The 23135-nt window shown below is 49.5% G+C and overlaps 1 protein-coding gene across 4 annotated transcripts in view; it reads right to left on the bottom strand.

Moving 5' to 3' along the window:
- The window catches only part of NEDD4L (neural precursor cell expressed, developmentally down-regulated 4-like, E3 ubiquitin protein ligase), a 295709-nt gene that overhangs the window by 198278 nt on the left and 74296 nt on the right, over positions 1-23135 (bottom strand). For all 4 annotated transcript variants that reach the window (XM_012725849.1, XM_012725846.1, XM_012725847.1 and 1 more), the window contains exon 2: positions 7849-7922. In XM_012725849.1, coding sequence (XP_012581303.1) covers positions 7849-7922 — 74 coding nt within the window. The remainder of the gene's footprint in view (positions 1-7848; positions 7923-23135) is intronic.

Raw genomic sequence — 23135 nt, 5'->3', positions numbered from 1 at the left:
TAAAAAGTCTCTGCTGTGTTTTCCCCAAAAAGGCAATGGAAAAAAACAACTTCTAAGCCTGAGGGAGAAAAAGTAAAATTGCTATTTAAAATGTTTCCTAGTACCCTTGAAAGTAGATCCCCGGTTTTAAGGGAAGGGAAAGGGGGAGGGAAGGGGTAGGGGAGAGGAGGGGAGGGAAGAGGAAAGGAGATGGGGGGGGGGAGGGAGGAGGTGGAGGAAGGGAATGTGGACTATGGTGGAGGAAGGTAAGTGCTTTGCTGGTGGGAAAACTATGGTGAGGATGCTGCAGGAAGAAATCTGTATTGTTAAAACACAAACAAGGATATAAAATAATGGTACTCATTAATAATAAACCAAATGAAAAAATAATAAAAACCAAATGAACGTATGAACGACATGCAGTTGGATATTAGCTGACATTATGGATTGTTCATTTCTTCGATGTGAAATGGTTCTGTGGTTCTATTTAGAGAAGTCTTTGCTTCAGAAGACACGGAAATATTTAGGTCTGTGTTGTCAGAACGGATGATCTCCTTTGAGTGGTTTACGGAGCTTGTCGGGGAGGTGGGGGAGGAAGCGAACGGGCATAATGTTAACTTTTGAATCTAAAGACTAGGCATCTGGGCAGTGAGAATATTTTATTCCTTTTATTTTCATGCTTAAAACTTTCATAGTGAAGACACAAAGAGCAAGAAACCATCAAAATCAAAAGACAAAACAAAATCCACATTTACAGTCATAGTGTCCAAATAGCACCTCCTGACATTAACCTGGGGAAAGGTGACTGGAGAGTGGAGGGAATAAGCAGGCCCACCAGGGCCCCGCGAGCCGCGTCACTCCAGCTGGCTACGGCACACGGAGGCACAGTGTCCTCTGGTCAAGCACTGTCCCCTGCTCCTGTCCCAAGTGCTTAAGGTGAATTTGATCAAGCCTTTAGACCCAACTTCAATCCTAAAAACTCAGGAGCAAAAGCAACACAGCAAATGATGCCCCAGGAAGCAGTCAGATGCAATAAGACAAAAGACTGAAATTCAAAGTCATTTAAAAAGAGGAGAGGGGAGGGAATGTTCTAGAGTAAAAAAGTCCTCAGGAGACCTAACAATCAAATGCCAAGTATGATTCGCAATGGAATTCTGGTTTAAACAGTCCAAGTGTAAAAGGTATTTTAGGGGCAGTTGGGGGAATTCAGATAATTGAGTAGGTACTAGAGTCCACTTGGCAATCATTGTTAATTTCGTGAAAATTGTACTGTAGTTATAAAGGAATGTGCTCTTGTTTTTTAGAGTTGCAGACTGACGTGTTTAGGAACTGAACATCATGACGGCTGTAATTCACTTCTGGATACTGGGGGGTGGGGGGGTGGAGCAACAGATGAAACACATGCAGCAAATGTTAAATCCAGATAATGGGCACCGAGGTGAGCCGCGTGCTGTCATTGTGTGGCATCACGCCCTCCTCAGGCTCCTCTACCAGGAGACACTACGACTTTCAGCCATGGTGTGCCAATGCCCTGATGCATGTGTTTTCAAATTCCAATCACCAGTTGCCAAGAGAAAAACTAATAGCAACTCAAACAGGTGTAACTTGTTGGCTAAGAGCAAACCACAGAGACCATGGAGTAAAGCATGAGCTTCCAGGGTCTGTGTTACCCAGAGTCGCTCCATTTCAAGGAACAGCTTTACCAGCTCAAATGCATTCTAAGTAAACGCAGACGAAGACACAGGACATAACGGGGAGGAAAGGATGGAGATCAGATCTACAACCTGGATTCGCATGATCCTGTCCATTTACTGCTTAAGCCAATGACAAGAGGTTACATGTCTTTAGAAGTTTAATCAAAAAAGTCATTTTAAACTCTTTACAAGTTTTTTTGTTTTTTTTTAAAGCACTGTACGGTCTTCCTTAGCAAAGCACATCTACTCTAACTCTCATTCCAGGATGATAGCCACAATTCAAGGACTGAGCCACAATTCAAGGACTGATCAGGTACCACCAGGTACAGACTTTCATTCTGCTTTTGCAGGTACCTTGTCCTCCGGTTCGGCTGGGCCCTCACAGCTATCGAGTCACCGGCCTTCCCACGGCTGACCTGGGGATGACCTATCTCGGGAAGAGCACTGAAGTCTGACCTGGGCCAACGGGACCCGCCACTCCCTCCACAATTGTTTCCCCATGGGCTGCTGGCAGCCTCGGGAACGTCAGCACGCCCCTCTCTAAACTGCAGAGATCACTCACTCTTCAGAAAGGCTAGGCAGACTGGACACCATGCCAAGGTCCACGCGGGTCCAGCTGTCTTGTAAAGCTCTCGAAACAATGTGGAAACAATGGTGATGAAAAGCCTTGCTCAGTTCACAACTGCGTAACCAACTGGTGGAACGCTCACCCCACACATTACCTACTTTTTCTCACCTCAGTTTATCTACAAATGAGAGCGATGAACAGAATACCTGCTTCACAGGGCTATGGCAGAGTCCAGTGAATATCCACAGAAATAACTGAGACCCGCGTGGCACTCAGTCCATGCTCAAAAACAGGGGCTACTGGGATTCACTACCCCATCCTCGTGTTCCCTTTGAGAAGACATCCGTCACCCCACAACCCCACCCCACCCCACCCCCCCCCCCCCCCCCCCCACCCCACCCCCGCCAAGCCACAACGGTATGTGGCAAAGCACCAGCCTTGTCCCTGCCATGTCAGAAAGCTTGTACAAGGCGCCCCAGAAGTCCCCTTCCCCTCTCTCTCTCTCTCTCTTTTTCTCTCTCTCTCTCTCTCTCTCTCTCTCTCTCTCTCTCTCACACACACACACACACACACACACACACACACCCCACTGGTGCAGTCCCCAGCCACTGCCCCACCCTCCCATGTGCAAGGCCGGCCAGCCACAGCACCCACCCCGTGCTCCCCAGCACCCACCACTGTGGCTTTGGCTCCATGTTGACCCCAATGCTGTGGCTGCTGTAGGTTCTTGGCCTTCCAGTGCAGCCCAGGTCAGGCCACCTGAGTGTCCAGATCTAAGTGTCCCAGGCCGCCACAAGAGCACATGCTCCCTTTGTGGGCCTCAGGTAGTAATTCTGTGCGAATACCACTCAGTGCCAAATGGAGACTCCCCTGCCGGCCGCTCTGCTGACCCTCCCAGACTCTTTCCTGGCACGAGACCTTTTGCTCGCTCCCCTTCATGTCCCTGTCCACTTTCACCTCCCTGCGATCTGGGCAGGCTTCCACAGACCCTTAGTGTGTGTTCTACGGAGCGTGTGGCCTGGCTAGCTGGGCGGGGCTAGGAAGATGCCTGATAATGAGTGGCACCTCCCTGAGAATTAGAAAAAGCTGTCCCTTCCTCCCGCTGGCAGCCCGTGCTACCACAGACTGTAATGCGATTATGCTTAGTCCGTTCAAGTCAACTTACCCGGCAACTGCCATGGACCCACATCTCCGGCTTTGCACGTGGGAATTAGCTGGCTACGGCCTCGGAGCTCACGGAGGAAGAAATTCAGGCGTCCGCTCCAGCCCAGGGTAGGTGGAGCAGAGAAGAACTCAGCAGAGATGCTGCCACCCAAACCCCAACAGGACCCCCAAAGTCCCCTGAATGGCCCAAGAAGGATGCAGGGAGATTCCACACAATAAATCAAAGTGGCTTCGCATTTCACAGCACAGGAGAGACGGGAGGATTTCCAGTGGTGTGGGAAGAAAGGGAGGAGGGGCTCAGATGCAACCAGGACTCAATTCATTCACTTGGCCAGGTCTTGAGAAGCTCCTATGTTAGGCTGAGGGCTGTGTAAGATGCAGTCCCAGCCAGCAGAAGCTAGCCATGTAGTTTGGGTCAAATAGAGAGTGATGATCATAAAAGAACTCAAGCCGAGAGACAGCCACACGGGAAGCAGCAGGAGGAGGAGCAGACCAGGTCTGCAGGCCTGACGGGGAGGTCTGGGTGTGAGAGGGGATGAGCACCTTGCAGATCTGCCACAAGTGGGGGGCCCGGGGGGGTCTGAGGGGCCAGGGGGAGCAGGAAGGGCAAAGGCACATTCAGGGGGTGCTGTAGAAGCCAAGACAGAGGCCAAGGGGCATATGCCAGGGGTGGGGGTGGGGGTGTAGGGGGCAAACCCGACTGAGAAGGCTGGGCACACCACTTTAAGGGACTTAAATCCTTCACCTGAGCGGGAGCTGGGATTATTCCACAAGCCAGCGCAGACCTACGTGCTGGTCGGAGCGTTACCTGCAGCGGATCACACAGGAAGGGGGCGCCATGGAGGGTGGGGCGGGTGTAGACAGCCACCACAGCCACTGAAGCAGGGTCCACCGAGGCCCTTCCCCGGGGCGTTGGGAGAGTGGGGGGGGGGGGTCAAGGATCCTGCACCTGGCTTGTTACCTCCTGAAAATGAGGGCCCCATTAGCAAGGGGGCACTCTGCGCAGGCCGTGTTTCAGCACAGTCTTACTTTCCCCTGGATGCTGCTGGCTTTTTACGCATGGTCTACTTTTTGAAAGAGATTTTGCTCAGCTTTTAAAAATAATTCTTGAAAAATCACACAGCCTTTTTTTCATGGCATGGGTCGTTAACGATGAGATGTCTTTGACCCGGTCTGGCTGCAGCCTCATTTACATCCTATGTCCTGACGGCCCACTGGATTTAGCATTTGTTCCAGACAGAAGTGTCCCTGTTTAAATGACAGATTGTGTGAGTGCCCTTCTTCGACCTCAAATGACGGGCCAAAAGAAAACATCTTTCTCTGCTCCTACGATCTCCCACCTAGTCCGACTGCTCAAATGTGCACGCAACAGCTTAGTTATCAAACCTTCCCTGGACAAAGGCTCTTTGAATAAAGGCAGACGGGGGGGAAGCTGGAAAATGATCCCTTATTCTCAGTGCGGGGCTGGGACGGAGAGCTGAAGAGAAGGGCATTCCGGGCAGAGCCAATTGAGGGTGAACCAGCTGAGGGGGAGCCCCAAACCAGGACCCCGCCACCTCCAATGCTGTGAAGGGGGCCCCAGCAGTCGCATGGGGGCCCCTCCCAAGAGAGATGGAGGGCTTTACTCTCCCCAGTCCGTTCACCCACTCCCTGAAGGACACATCCATCCCCCAACGCCAGTCTCCCCACCATGACCTCCTTACAATTGACCCTCACATTGCACCAGCCCTCCTGCCTCAGGAAAAGTGAGCCAGCACACTCCCTCAGAGGCAAAGGAAAGGGAAGCACAGGGGTCCAAGGCTGTGTGGCTTCTACTGCGGAACGCTGTAGAGGACGCCGCGTGAAAGCCATCGATCCCTCCCCACCCATTAGCCTGTCAAGTACGTGTCAGCGCCAACTCGGTCCTTCTGGGAAGGGAGGATGACCGAGGCGGAGGGAGCACAGGGAGCTTGCTGGCTTGGGGTTCAGAAGCACACAGAGCAAAGGGTCTTCTCGAGGCAGACGCAGCTGTACTGGACCCCCCCCGCCAGGACAATGAGATGGAGAATGCAGGGTGCTAGGCAAAGCAAGGCATGGACGGGTGTCCACTCCAGAGTGACGCGGCAGGGACTGCACCTGAGCTCACTCGTTGGCAAATGGGTCCTTCAAGAACTGACATTTCACAGGAAGCTGGAGTCTGAGGGAGGAGAGGGAAGGAGGAAGGCAGGTGGGGGGGGGAGGGGGATTGCGTAACAGGGTGGGGGGGCTGGATTTATTTCATCAGATCATGAAGGACAGGACTAGGATTCAGAATGCCTGGCTCATTTTCAAGCACTAGCCCATTAGGATACGAAACTATTTCTCTTTTAGATGAACGTTTAAGGTATTAAGTGATACAGGTGACCCTTGAAGTCTGTGGGGTTGAAAATACTATATGCATTTTCTCTTGTGACTTTCTTGACATTTTCTTTTCTCAAGATGACTTTACCGAGAACACAGAATATAACACACAAAATATGGGCGGACTAACTATTTATGTTATTGGTAAGGCTTCCCATCAGGCTGTTGGTACTTCCGATCTGGGAGACAGTCAAAGGTTAGATGTAGATTTCCAGCTGCCCTGAGGTGCTGCATTCTTAGGCCCACCTTTTTCAGGGGTCAGTCATATTCTTCTGTGCCCTGCCTCTGAGAAATGACCCTGCCTCTCTTCACACAAACAGTAAAAATCCAAGGCTCTGATGTGCTTGGTTCTTCAAAAATTTGGAGCCCAGTTCCATACCAACTTTAGCCTCAGATTATCTTACCAGCCTGAGAAACACAATCTACATTCATTTCACATTTTGATTTATGAAGGGCTTTGCATAAAATGAAACAAAATAAAAGCAGTGTTTTCCAAGTGCAATTTGGAAATCCAAAGCTGTAAGACACACTGGAAAGAGTGTGTGGAAAGCATTCTTGGCACAAAGGCCCAGCCTACAAGTACACACGAGAAAGCTGAAGTTGGAAATCCAGTCTGCCCAGGCTTGCTCTTGGTGCTCTGCATGGAAGCAGCAGGGGCATGTACATGTAAAATGTAAGATGTCTCTGTGTCCACTGAACTGTGGCCTGGTGAGTGATGAGTAAACACAAGACCATCAGTGTGAGCACATGGAGCACCCGCAGGGGGACTCTGTCCCCCGACCCCAGCACGAGCAGCTCGGGGGTGGGGGGGAGAATCAGGGTGTGTGGGAAACAGAGGGTACCCCACAGGAGGCTCGTCACTAAGAGTGTCAGGTTGTGAGGCCACCTGAGGCCTCAACGGGCAATGCAGCAGGGAACAGGCAGGTGGGCTCGGTGCTGGCACCAGGTGGTTTGGGCAGCAGTGCCAGGGCCACCCGCCAGCCTGGTACTCAGACCACCCACTGTGAGGAAGGTGGAAGCTACTCCAGTCACTGCCCCAGCACTACCCGCTCCTGCATCCTGGGCAGGGAATGACCTTTCTGGACTTGGGTTTTGCCAATGATGAAACAGGGGCATTGGTCTGGAGTATCTATGATGTCTCCTCCATATCTAAAGTCTAACGGGTCAAGCATTCCCCGTGGCACAAGGGTTGAGTCTCAGCACTACAAAACTGTCTGCAGCCACTGCAGCATGAGTTCGATCCCCACCCCAGAGGTGACCACATGGCTTGGCAGACCTCTCCGGACCCGCCCGCTGCTCCCCTCAGCAGTGTATCTCAGTAAATCTGCCTCTCTGCTCCCCACTCCGGCTCTGGTGACTCCTTTCACCCCTGTACGTCTGGCCTATACCTTAGCTCCTGGAGGTATACATAAATAAATCTTAAAAAAAAAGTCTAAAGGGTTTTTATTCCCCAATCTGTTCTAAAGCCTAGTTCCAAGCAGCTCTGACCTCCCTTGGCGATGCAGCTCATGCAGAGAGCCAAGGGGACAGAGGGCGTGGTCGATCCAGGGGGAACCAGTCCCCGCATAAAGCACTATATAGAAATCACACACAGTACTCACAAAGGCAAAAACCCAGCAAGTCCAGCCTGCTTCCCTGCTGGTGCTGCTGTAGAAGCCATAGAAATTCACCAAAAATCATCCAATTCATCCAAATCCCTTCATCAGATTACTGTACATGCCAAAAACTAGGAATCTCCCCTAAGAACAAAATGTCGCTTATATGTTTCCCAAAGTTATGGTTTTAAAAAAATAATAACAGAGACATATTCCCAAACTGTAATTTTCTGAGAGGGACAGAAATGTGCCACCCTAATTTCTTCATTAGATCAGTCCCCACCAAGGATCAGTCCCCACAGCTGTCTATGCTGTCACTTCAAGACCCCGCTTGGGTGCACTCCTGGAGGGACCCCTCAATCCTTGGTTGAGGAACCCCCCCAGGTGACTCGGGTGCTTGACTCGATTCAAAGTGTGCTTTCTGACCTCTTCAGAAGCGTGTGAAACAAAAACAAACACAACAACATACCTGGCTCCAAAGATGTCCTTCTTGGCGAGATCAATTCCAGAAACAACTTTCACTCTGAGAATACGGGACTCTCCCTGTTGGAGAAGAGGACAAGAGTGTAAAAATGGAGCTCCCCATGGAGGAAGGGGCCCCTCCCCCAAATGCAAAGTCAGTGATTTCTCTTCAGCCCAGCACTGGGCTACACAGCATCCTGTCTCAGCAAGCCACGCATAAAGCACGCACCATCTTTACGCCACAGTTCAAAAAACACCCTTCCAGCTCTCATACGCCATGACCCCAGAAGCTGAAGCCACTCGGGTTAATGAAGCGCCAGGTAATGTAAAGTAGGTCATTCAGATCAATTCTTTTTGCCATGAAAGGAAATATTCCCCAGTGGTGAAGACTACAAATACGAAGCCACCAGAAAACACGTGTGCAATCATCCAAAAGTCCAAGTGTGACAAGGTATCATAAACAGAATAAAGAATTCCTCCTTTGATAAAATAAAATAAAATGGAATGCCTCTTGTGAAGCTTATATGTGCGCAGAAAGGCAGGTCATGTGGTAACATACTTCCTCAAAATGATAGTTTCAAAGCATGGGTAGAAATAGTTTAAAAGCAAGTAGAAGTAACTGCACAGTTCCAGTGAAAATAGATAGACCGCATCATCCTAAATGGAAACCATCTCATTCATTCATTTATTCATTCATTCATTCATCTGCTTATTTATTGCAGTGCTCTCTCGAAAGCCACGGAGCACGAGGCCCTGGAGGTGAGCCTGCAAACTCATACGCGTCTGCTCATGGCCTGCTGAGTGGAGAGCAGGCCGAAGGTGCTGGCTGGAGAGCATTTCAGGACTAAGATTCTGGATAGATGAGGTGGCTGGTGGGGAGGCGGCGGACCTCTTAGCTAGGCTGAGGCTCCCAGTTTCTGCCACTGTGTGCTAACATAAATTGAAATTGGGGATTAAGTGGAATAGAAGGTGTCGCTGAAACAACCAAGTGGGGGGAAAAAGATGATGAAACAGATAAACGGGAGAGATAGAGGCAGCAGGATGTGCAAAGTTATCCAGGAAGAGGAAAGTAGACCAGGATGGAGCTGCTGTGAACAGGAACATAGAGGGCAGGAGACCAGAAGTGTCTGCTCACTGTCCCGGGGAGTCTACACTGCTCTCGGGCATTTTGTGGGCTCCATGCTGGTTCCGGGTGGCTTCTCTTTGCCCTCTTGGGAGGGGCAGGAAGGGAGCGTGCAGTATCCTGGGTATTTAGTCAATACCCAGGTGAGGAAAGGAAAATCTAACTGACTCTGTGGATTGCCCAGTGTCCAGGACACTGAAGGCAGAAGGGGCTGGACCATGGGGAGACTGGGGTGCTGTAGGGGTCAGGCCAAGCACATGTGTGATGCCACCAGAGCCCATGCTCAATTCATTTACTCTGCAGGATTCGCTCATCCACTCAGCATTTCTGCAACCACCCACCCCTGATACAAGCTGTCCACAGGTGTACAGAGCTTGGGATGAGTTTCTCACCCAGGTGCACTCAAGGTGCCCTTTCAAAGCAGGCCTGGTGCAACCTCAGCAGATCCATAATAGAAAGACCCTCGAAGGTTTAACTGTCTCCGAACCAGTGCCAAGCTCCCTGGCTCAGCTCCCTCCCCTAACCCAGAAGGATTCTTAGCACAGGGAGCCATAGAGATGAGGCGCTTGTTTCTCACAGCAAGCTGTACCCCACTGCAATCCTGGGGCATCTCCCGTTGCCTACTCAGACCCCCAGTGCCACTGTGGAAATATTTCACTTGTGCATCAAAACTTGGCCCCTCTCTCCTCTCCCCTGTCCCACTGGGTAGTGTTCACAGAGCACCAGAAAGCGTGGCTGACCTGTCATGTAACCCCGGTCATACTTGAAGCCAAGGGCTAAGTGGACATGCTGGTCCACAGGGCTACGGAGCTGAGGGGCTGGAGAGGGAATGGGAGCCATTCTGAGGAAACAGAGGGTAGGGAAGGGCTAGAAAGACATCTCGGTGTGTGCCTTTGCCTCTCCCATCTCAATGCTCTGCCGTCCCTGAGATTACAGATACAGCTGGCCTTTGGACCATTCAGGGCTTGGGGTGAGGACCCCACGTAGCTGGAAATCCACATGACTTACAGTTGGCCCTCTGTGATCATAGGCTGCTGCATCTGGGAAGCCCCTCCACCAATCAGCAGCACAATGGCTGAATTTGTGGTCGTGGAAACCCAAGGATACAGAGATATCGCCCCTAGATTCACCTGTGCTGTTAGAACCTGTGTAGCTCCGTCTTCCGGCCTGCAATTCTCACTGCACACAGGGGAGAGTCTGGCTGGAGCCCACAGAGCGGACACAGTGGGGACACGGTGGGGGCAGGGTAAGAGCAGAGAAGGGGGGAACTTGCCAGCACTATCCATAGTGCTGGCTACGGGAAAGTCTACTGTGGCTGGCGGCAAGAGGGTGAGGTGAGAGGGCTGGAGGACCCAGGGTGGAAATGAGCCCCACTCCCTCACCTGCACTTGAGACTGATTTGGGGGAGATGCAGAAGGGGCTGTGAGGCTGGATAGTAAGGTTCAGTCCATCACAAGCCATGGAGCAGACGTCAAGAGCCCTGGAAAGAAACGCTCTGTCTCATCGTCCTTGGAAACCCTGGGCAAGACCTGCAGGCGCTACAAACTCCTTGGGTGAATTTGTGCACCCGAACTCTGTCTGGCTCCCAAGGAGAAACTGCTGACACCCGGGTCTCCTTAGGTTTGTTTTAGCACTGGGAGGATGGTCTTCCACTAGGCCGACCTACTTTCCAAAGAGCATGCACCGCCAAGCCAGGGAACGTATACATGAATAAATGACTAAAACTAAGTGCAAGTAAAGGGATGACCACAATTTTACGGATGTTGATTTGGCACTCAGCAAGCACAAGCACCTGTTTTGAGGGATATTGGACCCAGGATATTGAGGGATCATTGTCAGGATATTGCGATCCCAGCCTTCCTTGCAGCTAGGTGCACTCATGTGACTCAGCAATGGCCAATGGGATGTGGATAGAAATGACAGCATTTTCCACACAGTCCTGTTACAGCAATTGCCCAGAGGAACGAGATGGCACTCAGAGAGGTGGAGAGAGAGATTTCCTGGTCACACTGTGGGCTCAGAGAACTCAGTCCCAAAAGACTGAACCCCGAATTACAGGAATGGTAAGGTTTGTTTTTTTTTTAAGATTTATTTATTTGTGCATACAGAACTGGGGTACATGCCAGAGGTGCAAAAGTGAGAGGATTCACCAGAGACAGAATGGGGAGCAGAACAGGCAGATCTACAAACTTCACTGCTGAGGGGAGCAGCAGGCGGGCCAGGAGAGGTCTGCTGTACCATGTGGTCACCTCTGGGGCAGGTGGGGATGAACTCATGCGGAAGTGGCTTTCTATTCTTAGTGCTGTGCTTTAACCCACAGCGCCACCAGGGAGGGCCAGGAATGGTGAGGTTTTATACAGTTTGAATGAGGAAACTGTCATCCCTCCATCATAGCATGGGCACTCTTCATTGTTTGCGAGGGGATCAAGGTAGCCATAGCTGCTACTGTGGACAAGCAGCACACTACAGGGACTTTCTGCTTCAGCAAGCAGCAGAACCCAAGCAAAGACTCCCCCAAACAGCAGGCCTGGGAAAGTGGCAGAATCTAAGCAGACCTGGGAAATGCCCTGCTGCAGCCCCATACGACCCATCCAATCAGCATTTGCCACTCACTCTCTTCCCCAACCCCTCCTCAATGGAGGACTTCCTGAAGACAAGAAGGAAAATACTCCTTGAAGGGACCAGACTGAAAAGCCCCACCTCAACCCAACGCTGCCATCATCACCTACTGACCCTGGCCTGAGAGTGAGCTGGAAATACACTTGTGCCTTTTATTCCCACTGAAAATTGAAGTAGTTCATCTCCCTCATACACCATGTAACCCCACTTTAAAATAAATGCCAACTATACACACACTGGAAAGGACGGTGTTAACAATGACTGCCTCTGGATCAGGAGTCACTTCTTTCTGTTTTTCTCAGTCCTTTTCCTTTTGAAATATTAAATATTTGGGTTTGGAAACTACATTTTTGTAGAAACTTCAGAAAAAATACATCTAAGGGTGAAAAAGAAATGTTAGGCCCTCCCTGGTGGCACACCGGGTTAGGACGCAGCACTCCAAGCTGGCCGCAGCCACCTCAGCGTGAGTTCGATCCCCAGCCCTGAGCTGATCCACATGATGCAGCAGACCTCTCCTGACCCTCCCGCTGCTCCCCTCAGCAGTGTATTTCAGTAGATCTGCCTGTTCTGTTCCCCACTCTGTCTCTGGTGATCCTCTCACCACGCCTGCACCTCTGGCTCGTACCCCAGTTCTGCGAGCATACATAAATAAATCTTTAAAAAAAGAAAGAAAGAAAAAGAAATACTAAACTACAGTCTTTTAGGCTTTCAGGCTTCTATTTATCTAAACGCTAGTTAAAATCTAAACTTTTGCCACAAGAATGACAGGCCACCAACTGATCTTTTAGTCATTTCACAGAGATGCAGAAATGGGGAAAGGGCTTCCTGTGTAAGATCTAGGCAACAGCTGGCAGGTGGAAAAACAGAGGGCTTTTATGGAGCACTTACTGTTTACCAGCGGCTGCTGCAGGAAATCAGTCTCTCAAGTTAAGGGGCTGGAGAGCAGGAAGGAGAATGTCACGCTTTCAAAATAGTTTTCATGCACTGATTTCAGACCTACAGTAAAAGCTCCTTATCTGTGCTTCCTCCGAACAACAAGTTTGCATCTAGATAATCACCCTTGCCATTCTGTCAGGGAGCACGTGGCCAGGTGTGTGTGACTAATGATCAGAGGCGATGGGGCCCAAGCTGAGCAGCTGTACTTTCTGCAGCTTTTTATTACTTTCATAAAATCTATGCATGACATTCTGGCCTCTGGTTATGACTCCAGTAGAATTAAATATTTAACCAAGGTGGATTATGACAATGAAAATACCATTCGAGACATACTGTACGAGGTAGAGAAAGCACAGGTGGAGAAGAGGTAACGCTGAGTAACAAGGCGGTTCCACGCATTTCGGCTCTTCCTGTTACTGTTAATCTGTGCTTTTGCATTGTTGGTGCATAATGGGGACACTACTGTGCAATTGCTATGTGTTGATTTTCCATGTCATTTTCTTTTTCTTTTGTTTTTAAGATGTATTTTATTTATTTGCACATAAGAGCTGAGGTGTAGCCCAGAGGTGCCAGAGTGGACGTATGACAGGATTCACCAGGGCCAGAGTAGAGAGCAGAACAGAGTCGCTTAAATACACTGCTGAGGGGAGCAGCAGGAGAGGTCTGCTGCGCCCTGTGGGTCAGCTCCCTGGCCAGGGATCGAACTCACGCTGCAGTGGCTGTGGGCAGCTTCATAGTGCTGAGACTTAACCCTTTGCGTCAGTAGGGAGACTCCTCCATGTCATTGTCTAGCTCTTCGCCAAGATACAGAACAAGAGAACACAAGCCATAAATGACAGTGACACAGAGAAGTCCCAGCTTAGGAGACAGTGGTCTGGAACTCAGCTGCCTTCTCAGATAACTGGATGTAAGTGGTGACCTGTGGGCTGTGCCCAGTCACAAAGGCTGTAAATATAAATCTATCAAACTTGTTCAGGTGGTTAAGATAAATTTCAAGTTCCAACTCAAAACTCTCAATAGTAGGATTTTCCTTTTGTCTTGGGAATCCTTCTTCAGGAGGTAATGCTATTATTTTAGCCTTATCCTTCACAGCAGCAGTTACCTACTTCATCCCTCCCCCTCAAAGAGTGATGATATCTGGTTGGGGAGCAGTGCTCTTCCTCCACAGGGGCCCACAGTGACCCCTGGAAATACCACCTGCCCATGTGGATAAGAAAAGGCAAGAACTTACAGTCTCCATCGTCCTCTGTAAATAAATTTATGTGTTTACACTTCATATTCTGCAATATGTTTATACTGCCGGCTATTACCCGTGACAGTAAACAAGTCCTGGATTTAGAGATTGGTCATTATGACACTGACATGTCCCAGTTACATATGCAGTCACCGCTTCAGCCACTTTAAACCAAAAGTCAGGGACCTCCCTGGTGGCACAGGGGTAAAGACACAGGGCTATCAAGCTACTGGCAGCCACGCAACATGAGTTCGATCCCCAGCCAAGGAGCTGACCCACATAGCACAGCAGACCTCTCCTGTCTCGCCCACTGCTCCCCTCAGCAGTGTTTTCAACCAGGTTCTGCCTGTTCTGCTCCCCACTCTGTCTCTGGTGAATCCTCTCACCTCCTGCACCCCTGGCCTGCACCCCAGTTCATGTATGTATAAATAAATCTTCAAAATAAGACATAAGTCAGCTAACACGCAAATCGCCCACAACATTGTTCATCTGCACACTCTGACTGTGCCTGGCCCAGCTGCAAGACAGGATCTGGTCTGTACCTTATATCGTCCAGAGCATCCCACCGCCCCCACTAGCTCATGCCACACTACTGTCATCTCCATCTCTGCCTATACCCTGTCCTCTTTTCCCACCCCAAATCCTGCCTCTACGCCTCTCCCCCTCTCTCGATGCGCTGCCTGCTGCCACCTAACTTTCCTCTCAAGCTCTCCACCACTTTGATCTTGGAGTCGCACATTCAACAAAGAGACGCTAGTATGGTTATGGCATCTGTAGGAAAGGAGCATGACACTGAACAAGACGTCTCTGGCTCTTTCCTTGAGGGCTTATGACCAACGTCAGAGGTGAGTGTGCAAATACACAGACTGTACTTGGCACACAAGGGTGGGACAGAGGTGCAGATGTGTCTGGGGAGAACAGAACTGCGAAGGAATGAGAAGAGCCCAAATGGGGCTGCAGGTCAGCTCTGGCTCAGATAACCTGCTGACAGCAAACTGCCCCCGCCCGCAGGACCACCCACCACAGCCACTCACCATCAGGACCCAACACGTAACACTACCAACAGTGGAAAACCGGGGGACATTAGGTTCTGGGGGTCAAAAAAAATCACAGAAACACAGGGTACTGTGACAGCTACTTTTGATGTCTTCATTTTAATTTTTATTCTTTCAAATCCAATTGACTTATAGGTGGCAATAGTTAGTAGGTATATTTGGAGCCAAATAAGTTTCTGTTGACATATTTCAAATACAATGTTATCCAGGGTTTCTTTTTTATTTAATTAATATGTTGTTCATTTTAAAACATTATTTACTCCCCCCCTTGGGTGCAGACCCCATAGAATTTCCTCCCCCAAGAGCAGTGGATAGCATACTGTGGGAAGCCAGAAGAGGAAGCTGAGGAGAGGGAAGTAGGCCAGAAAGTTGGGGGAAACCTGATGAGTTCCCATCTGAATAGTTGGCCTTGATGAATGAGGAAAAGAGAACCAACCTTTAAGACAAAGGAAACATGAGGACACCTGGGAATGGAGAGAAAGTTAGGGTGCAAGGAGAGGAAGTTAGGGTGCAAGGAGAGGAAGGCTGCATCCCTGGTGCTCCGCGGGGCAAAGAGTTAGCCGAGGCAGTTTGGGCCACTAAGTCCAGTCAGGCCAGGGGCACTGGATCCAGCCGGACCAGGGCCACTAAGTCCAGCTGGGCCAGGGCTGCTAGGTACATGGTCTGTTTCACTGGCTGGCAGATGAGTACAGTGGCTCTGGGGAGGGAGGACACAGGCCTGGCCCAGAGCTATTCCTGGGGGAAGCAGGGCCTGGACAGATGGACGCTGCAAGGCAAAGGGAGAAGCATCAACTCAAGTTTCCAGTTTCAGTGTCAGTGGGCGCTGAAGCTATTCAGTGAGAGCAAATAAGGAGTGGCTCTGGGCTAAGGAGAATCAAAGGGCTTGGGTTTCAAGAGAGTGCATCTTCCCAGCACAAGAAGAAAAGTCCGGGAGGCAGTCAGAAGTCAGAAACCAGAGCTCGGTGCCAGGTCAGAAGGGCGCACCCAGCACGGGGGACCCAGCTCCTCCAGCCTGACTCCATGCTCAGGCATTTAAAGAACAAATTAGGGCAGGCTTTGTTTTCCTGACTAAGTCTTCTTTTCTTGATGAAACTCTACGATTGCACTGTCCAAAATGGCAGCCATGAGCCACAGGCGGTCAAGTTCGATTAAAAACTGATCAAAATTAAAATACAAAATTGAAAGCCAATAATCATCACATTTCAAGTGCTCACTAGGCTTAGAACATTTTCATAAGCAAGAACGTTAACTAGCGCAGCATGGCCCAAGGGCGCAGACTCAAGCAAGCCTGGCCAACCTGGGAGGGAGGCAGGGGGCAGGGGAGATTCTGTGTCATCTGCTTAGAACAGTTTTAACATTGGAATTCAGCTGTCTGGAACTGAAACTGGTGTTAGTGTAATCACACGTGCTAGGATAAAAGATTTCCCCTAAATATTAAAGACCAGCACGCAAATTTATTGTCTATAAATTAACAGCTGAAAGGCCTCATAAAATGCAGATTGTACAGTCCCTCTGTCCCTACACATTTTTGAAAGTCATTACACAGGCAAACAGCGGCGATGGCTTGACAGAGTGCACGGCAAAGGTCTGGGAGCTTCAGCTGATGAGTCTAGAACAGGCCAGTACTATACAGCGAGATCAGCGAAAATCTTGCATCGTAGTCAGAGAAAAAGGATTCGGGAAGCACAACGATGTGAAACCCTAACAGCATCACTGACAAACCAGAAATCTTCCAAGGAAAGCTGGGGAAAGCAAAGGGAACTGCAACTCAGGACACAGAGTGTGTGGCCACCTAGGAACTGGTTAAAGGGGCCCAGCGGACTGAAAACAGACCAGGTCCAAAGCAGGCGGGGAGGCCCCCTGACAACGACACCGCGCAAGAGAGCCTGACCCACAGGCACCTGCTTCACAAAGGCGCAGGCTGCTGTAGGGGAGAAATCCCAGTGGAATCTCACTGCAGTGCCTTCAGATTCCTATCACTTTTTTAAAAAAAAAAAGATTTATTTAGGCCCTCCCTGGTGGCGCAGCGGGTTAAAGCACTGCACTGAGAATCTAAAGCCGCTTCCGCATGAGTTCGATTCCCGCCTGCCCCGGAGGAGACCACATGGCGCGGCAGACCTCTCCTGACCCGCCCGCTGCTCCCTTCAGCAGTGTGCTTCGTCGATCTGCCTGTTCTGTTCCCCACTCTGTCTCTGGTGAAGCCTCTCACCGCCCCTGAGCCTCTGGTCTGTACCCCAGTTCTGTATGAATAAATAAATAAATCTTTAAAAAAAAAAAAGATTTATTTATTTATTCATACAGAACTGGGTACAGGCCAGAGATGCGGAGGGTGAGAGGACTCACCAGGGACAGAGTGGGGAGCAGAACAGGCAGATGGACGAAGTACACTGCTGAGGGGAGCAGCGGGCGGGTCAGGAGAGGTCTGCCGCGCCCTGTGGATCTCTTCCGGGGCAGGCGGGCATCGAACTCATGTGGAATTGGCTTAAGCTTCTTAGTGCTGTGCTTTAACCCGCTGCGCTACCAGGGAGGGCCACCTATCACTTCTTTTTTAAAAAAGATTTATTGATGCATATAGAACTGGGGGACAGGCCATTTTGTTTCTGACTTTTGCCCCACCTGCTGCCCTGCCCATGCCACCACCCCACATCACCTCTAGGGCACACCCCTCAAGAAGAGATGGCAAAGCAGGTGGACTCAGGGGTTACTGGAAACTGGGAGTTAGCCATGGGTGGTGGGTCAGTGTCTGCTGGGTGACAGGCAGACGCTCCCCCACCACCCCCACGACTTTGCCTCGGAAATGACTCGTGTGTGTCTCAGCAAAATGCAGTGCCTTCCATGTGTGGAAAGATGAGCAGCGTGAAAATTCCAATGTCAAAAATCCACAGTAATTCAGTGGTCAGGGAAGAGGAGAGTGCAATTGATTGAACAGTGTCTATGGAGCGATGGAACTGGCAAGGGTCCAGCTTAAAGAACAGAGTCACTCTCTACCACTAATTAAAAATTCTCTTCTTACTAGAAGAGCTGGTAAGACTCCATGCAATGGTCTTCAAAGAATCCATTTACCAATGGTGCTATTGTTCCTGTCACTAATCATAAGACAGGAAACATTTTTGAATTCCTGCAAGATCACTCTGACAAGAATATCTTGTGTTTCTAATTCTAAAAATGGCCATAATAAACAATGGCACTTTGTTGAAAGTCAGAAATCAGAGCTCAAGATCAAAAATGCTCTATTTTTCATGGCTGTTGGAAAAAGGACCTCTCGCAGTAACGTGAAGTCTGGGTTCTAGGTGGGCTGTGTAGTTAGACTTGAAGGGACTCAGAGAGGTCAGAGTTTTTGGGGGGGCTGCAAAGGGCCCTCCAGAAGGCAGGGTGAGTTTCAGGGGCCCGGCCCTGAATCTGAATTCAAAGGATCAGAAGTGGAACTCACACCAGTGTGTGAAGAGCTCCGGGCAGCTTGGAGAAGACCCATGTGAACAGCGCTGGGAAGAAATTCACTCCAGTGTCAAGTCTGAGACCTCACGATGAGGAAACAGCCTGCAGGGCGGTGGGGAGTGCGCTGGATGGGAGCCTGCTGTCATGCATGTAGGGAGCCGGGGCTGAGCTCGACGATCACACACATCCACGATTCCCCTCACTCTGCCCCAGCTGGGGAGCGCCAGGACCCTGGCCAGGCCCCCCAAAGCATGAACAGGCAGAAACCTCTCTCAGCATCTACCCCAAGCACCCCCCCATCTGGCCCCAATCCATCCCCAGGATGACCACCCCCCAAAGCCCACCTCCAGAAGGTAGCACCCAAGCCACCTGCACTGGGACGTCCCCAAATTCTTCAGCACTTTTCTGGGTTTGCACCCACAGGTAGCTTATGCACTGAAAGCTTCATCCTGAGACGGTAGTTATCTAATTCCTCGGTAAGTCTGAAGACCTTGTACAATCCCCTCTCTGCTACCGCTGAGACTTCCTGTCGTACAAAGGCCTTAGAATGCAGGCTCTGGGGTGCTGGACGAGACACCCGGGCTCCAACACTGGTTCTATGAAATCACGTCTGGACATGGCGGGGGGAACCTGCTGCCGTCACAGGGGAAAGGCAGGAGTCACGGATGGGCAACGTCCCAACTGGGGAAGCAGGTTATGAATCACACACACCAAACAGATTGGGCACGCAGTCCAGTCCCTCCCTCTACCACAACCAGCGAGCTGTGGTTTTTGCTTGTTGGTCTTGTTGGTACCATCTCACATATGTTTCTCCTGAGAAGGTCTTTCTAGGGGCCCCGGATAATTCAAGAACCTACTCTGCCCTGTATTTCTCCTCGCACCTTTCACTGACACTGCGTTGTAGAAGTTAGTCCTCATGCCCAGAGATGAAGCTCTCAGGGGCAGAAAGAGTGGCTCAAGGTCAAAACACTCAAGGCCACAGTGACCTCTTAGCTCCTCCACACTGCAGACCCAGACGTTTCAGGGACATTAGTCCAAAGCGCTGTTTCGGAGTGAGCCAGTAAATACTCTGTGAGCATCTAGGAATTAAACTACCGAGGATGTTTGCTAAGAACAAGACAGGCTTAGCCCACATGTCCCTTTTCCAAGCACGTTCTTGGCTCCAGTGTAGGCGGAGCAAGCTGTGTACACGACACAGGCTTGGGACAAACTACACCCTTCTGGACAAGTGATGACACGAGTTGCGCGATGACTGAAGCTTGGGAGAGCTTGGCTGGACCTGGCTGCTGGCACCTATCTAAAGCCTGATCATTGGAAAACTCCAGGGAGGTCTGGGCTGGGATGATGTACTAGGGCTAACTCCATCCTGGGCAGTATCCTAAGCCAAGGAATTTGGATGAGGCAGGCTAATCCAATTTGTAGCTGATCTACATTAACCGGATAAAATGTCATATAGCTGGATCAGAATCCAAAAAGATTTCATCAGAATGGGGGATGGGTCGAGTCTCACAGGGTGGGGTTTTGTAGTATGTGTGTGGCTCAGAGGCCCAAGTCAACGCAGACATGAAGGAAGAGACTGCATCAAAAATGGGGGTGGGGTGATCTTTGGGGTTGTGTTTTCTCAATCCCGACATAGCCTGACGCTATGACAGTGCAGCATTATCCCAAGTCCAGGGCCAGGAATGTCATCGTGGCCTGCACTGGGGTTATGTTCAAACCCAAGATGCAGGATCTTGATGGGAGGTGGTGGTATTTTTGTTTTGCTTTGCAAGTCAAGAGGACAAAATCTATAAAGCAGAGCACTAAGCAACATAACAGAAAGTGAGGATGTTCTCCAGGTACAGCTTTGAAAATCCAAGGTACGCTGTCACAGGAAAAGCTGGGAGAAGAGCATTTTGTAGGGCAAGTCCATCCTTAAATGAAATGGAAAGAGATGCGGTGTGCGTATGTATAAAGCAAACTCTATAAGGACCAAGAAACTGGTACCACCAGCTGGGTCTAAGGACAAGAACTACTGAGTTGTCAGAAAAGTCATGACTTATTTTTTGTTTTCTTTGCAAAAATGCATCCTGACTTTTCCAACCCAAGAGTTGGCCAAAGACAGACAACACACATGTGCGTGTGTGTGCACGCGCACACACACATACACAGACTTCTCAGAGCAGCTATCTTACTCTTTTAACTTAGAACCACTGAAGTATAGGAACAACTCAAAAAAAAGTTTATAAGTAGCCAGAATAACTAATAAACAAACAACTGACATATGAAGATTTAGGAATGGTTAACCTGTTTCTCGTTTTTGTTTCTTTTTTTTTTTTAAGATTTTTTTAATTCATGATGAAGTGGCTTTAGCTTCTCAGTGCTGTGCTTTAACCCGCTGCGCCACCAGGGAGGGCCCATCCTGTTGTTATTTTTTTTTTTTTAAAGATTTATTTATTTATTCATACAGAACTGGGGTACAGGCCAGAGGCTCAGGGGCGGTGAGAGGCTTCACCAGAGACAGAGTGGGGAGCAGAACAGGCAGACCAACGAAGTACACTGCTGAGGGAAGCAGCGGGCGGGTCAGGAGAGGTCTGGCTCGCCATGTGGTCTCCTCCAGGCAGGCGGCAGGTGGAAATCGAACTCGTGCGGAAGTGGCCTCAGATTCTCAGTGCTGTGCTTTTAACCCGCTGCGCCCATCCTGTTGTTATTTTTAAGGACCAGATTCTTCCTGCAGGAGGGGTTTGGGGTGGCAGAAGCGAGCAGGAACCTCCCTCCTTCACTCTGGTCAAACATGGCACAGATGGGCTCCTGGGGTGGTTAGCACTGCAGACAAAGGCACCCCCTGCCAGAAACTTCATCAGGGCTGGTAAATGAATCAGGTGGGCCCAGAGCCTCTTCCCAACGCTGACATGGGTTTTGTGATTTTCCAAAACTGCACCAGGAACCAAAAACTGAGTCTCAGAGACTTTATGCAAGAGCACACAGCACTCAGTGTGCACTTATTACTTCCCTGAGCCAACACACAGGTAATCGTTACGATCCTCATCTACCTCACAGTCAAACACAAACCATTCCTCATTGATCACTATGCTTCCTTCCTCACAACGGAAAACAGCATGAATAAAATAACCAATAAGATCATTTGTAAATATATCGTAGGGGTAGGGATCCCATCTGTCATTGTTCTTACTCCACATCTTGTTCCAAAAGATTCTCAGAGGTTAACTGGCTCTCCAGGACAGGTCTCCAGGAAGGACACCGAGTCTCCGACAGTGGCCAGTTACTAGACTGGCCCTAAGAGACACAGGAAAGGAAAGGCCCAGGGGTCAGGGGTAGCTGGAGCCTACCAACCACTGCCCAAGTCTCCACCGAAGCAACTCAGAAAAGCGGCCTCAGCAGCTGAGTGAATAGCAGAGCCCCATCTAGGGAAAACCCACTATCAGGATCATCCCATCAGGCACTTCAAGGGCCATTGTCCAGTGTCACACACCTAGACCCAGCAGGAGGTGTGGCCCACGGGACGGCAGATCCTGGCAGTGACGTGGGAGCAGACACCTGGCCACCGCCCAAGGCCCGTGGCCTGGAGAGCAACTCGCAGCCATCCTCCACCCTCAGTGCTTCCCATCACCCCATGGCTGACATCTGAGCAAGGCTCAGCCTGATCCACCACCAGCTGTCAGCACACCTGAGGCGAAACTATTTCTATCCAGGTTATCACTACACAGTGGGTCCTTGGGTTTCATTCGCTTGCATGGGCTCCATTTAGATGCAGAATTTCTTGCAAACAGACGACATAAACTTAAGTAAATATACAGTACTACCAATGCAGTTTCTCTTCCTTAGACCTCTTACACCATTTTCCTTTTTCTGACTTACCTTACTGTGAATATACTGAGGAAGGCACATGTAACCTACACAATACCTATTAATCCACTTGAAGTGATCAGTGAGGCTTCCAGTCCCTGCAGGCTATTCGTTGTTACGTTTGGGGGTTCCTAAGTTAGAAATGGGCTTTTGATTATGTGGCAAACTGGCAGCCCTAGCCCTGCATTCAAGGGTCAACTGTACCTGAGGCAAAATCGTCGTTAGTCTCCATATTTAAGAGGAGAAAAGTACGCTGCCTGTATTGATCCAGCCAACGCGAGTTGGCTAAAGTCACTGTTCCTATAGCTTCACTTCCTTCAAATGTGCAAATGTGCATTATCAGAGTTGACGTTTCAGCTGAGACTCATTAGCCAGCAATGCCATTTCATTACAAAGACATAACTCATGTCAACAACTCATTATTGAGGTAGAGACTGAAAAATTCTACTTCCTTAGCTTATCGAATTTTGCCTTGTCTTTTAAATGATAGATTTTTTTTTAAAGCACAGTGGAAATCATTTTTCCCATTTCCACATAGAAATATATAAGAGTAAAGGATTTCATTTCAGGGCTATTTAAATTTGGAAGTATCAAAGCTAAGTTTTTTGGGTTTTGTTGTTTTTAAAAAACTATAAGATCATCTCAATTACCATGTGAGTGTGCACCTCTTCAAAAAAAGATGTGCTACCCAGTACTCTCTGTATTATGCATTAAGCTGTAATGCTGAACTATATATTACCAATACTGTGTTACTTCCAACAAAATGTTTTGGAAAAAAAGAAAAACAAGAATGTAGGTGTCTTAGTTCGAACAGCTGTGGGATGCTGGGCTGGGGTGGTGGCTATCTCTCTGTAAGTAAGACCATGTGATTTATTCCTTTACCACTAATAATTCATGAAGCTTATTTCTGAATTGGCCTAATGCCGATTTTACAGAATACAGAAAGGAAGATACTCCAAAATGAAGTAACTTCTTCAAAACTGCTTGCACCTTTTCTACCTATACACGTACACATATGCCCTGTCAGAACTGCCCCGAAACACAGG

This window comes from Condylura cristata, unplaced genomic scaffold (assembly GCF_000260355.1).
Source record: "Condylura cristata isolate star-nosed mole 26May11 unplaced genomic scaffold, ConCri1.0 scaffold00016, whole genome shotgun sequence".
Taxonomy (NCBI): Eukaryota; Metazoa; Chordata; class Mammalia; order Eulipotyphla; family Talpidae; genus Condylura; species Condylura cristata.
This window is presented reverse-complemented; position numbering and strand designations above follow the sequence as displayed.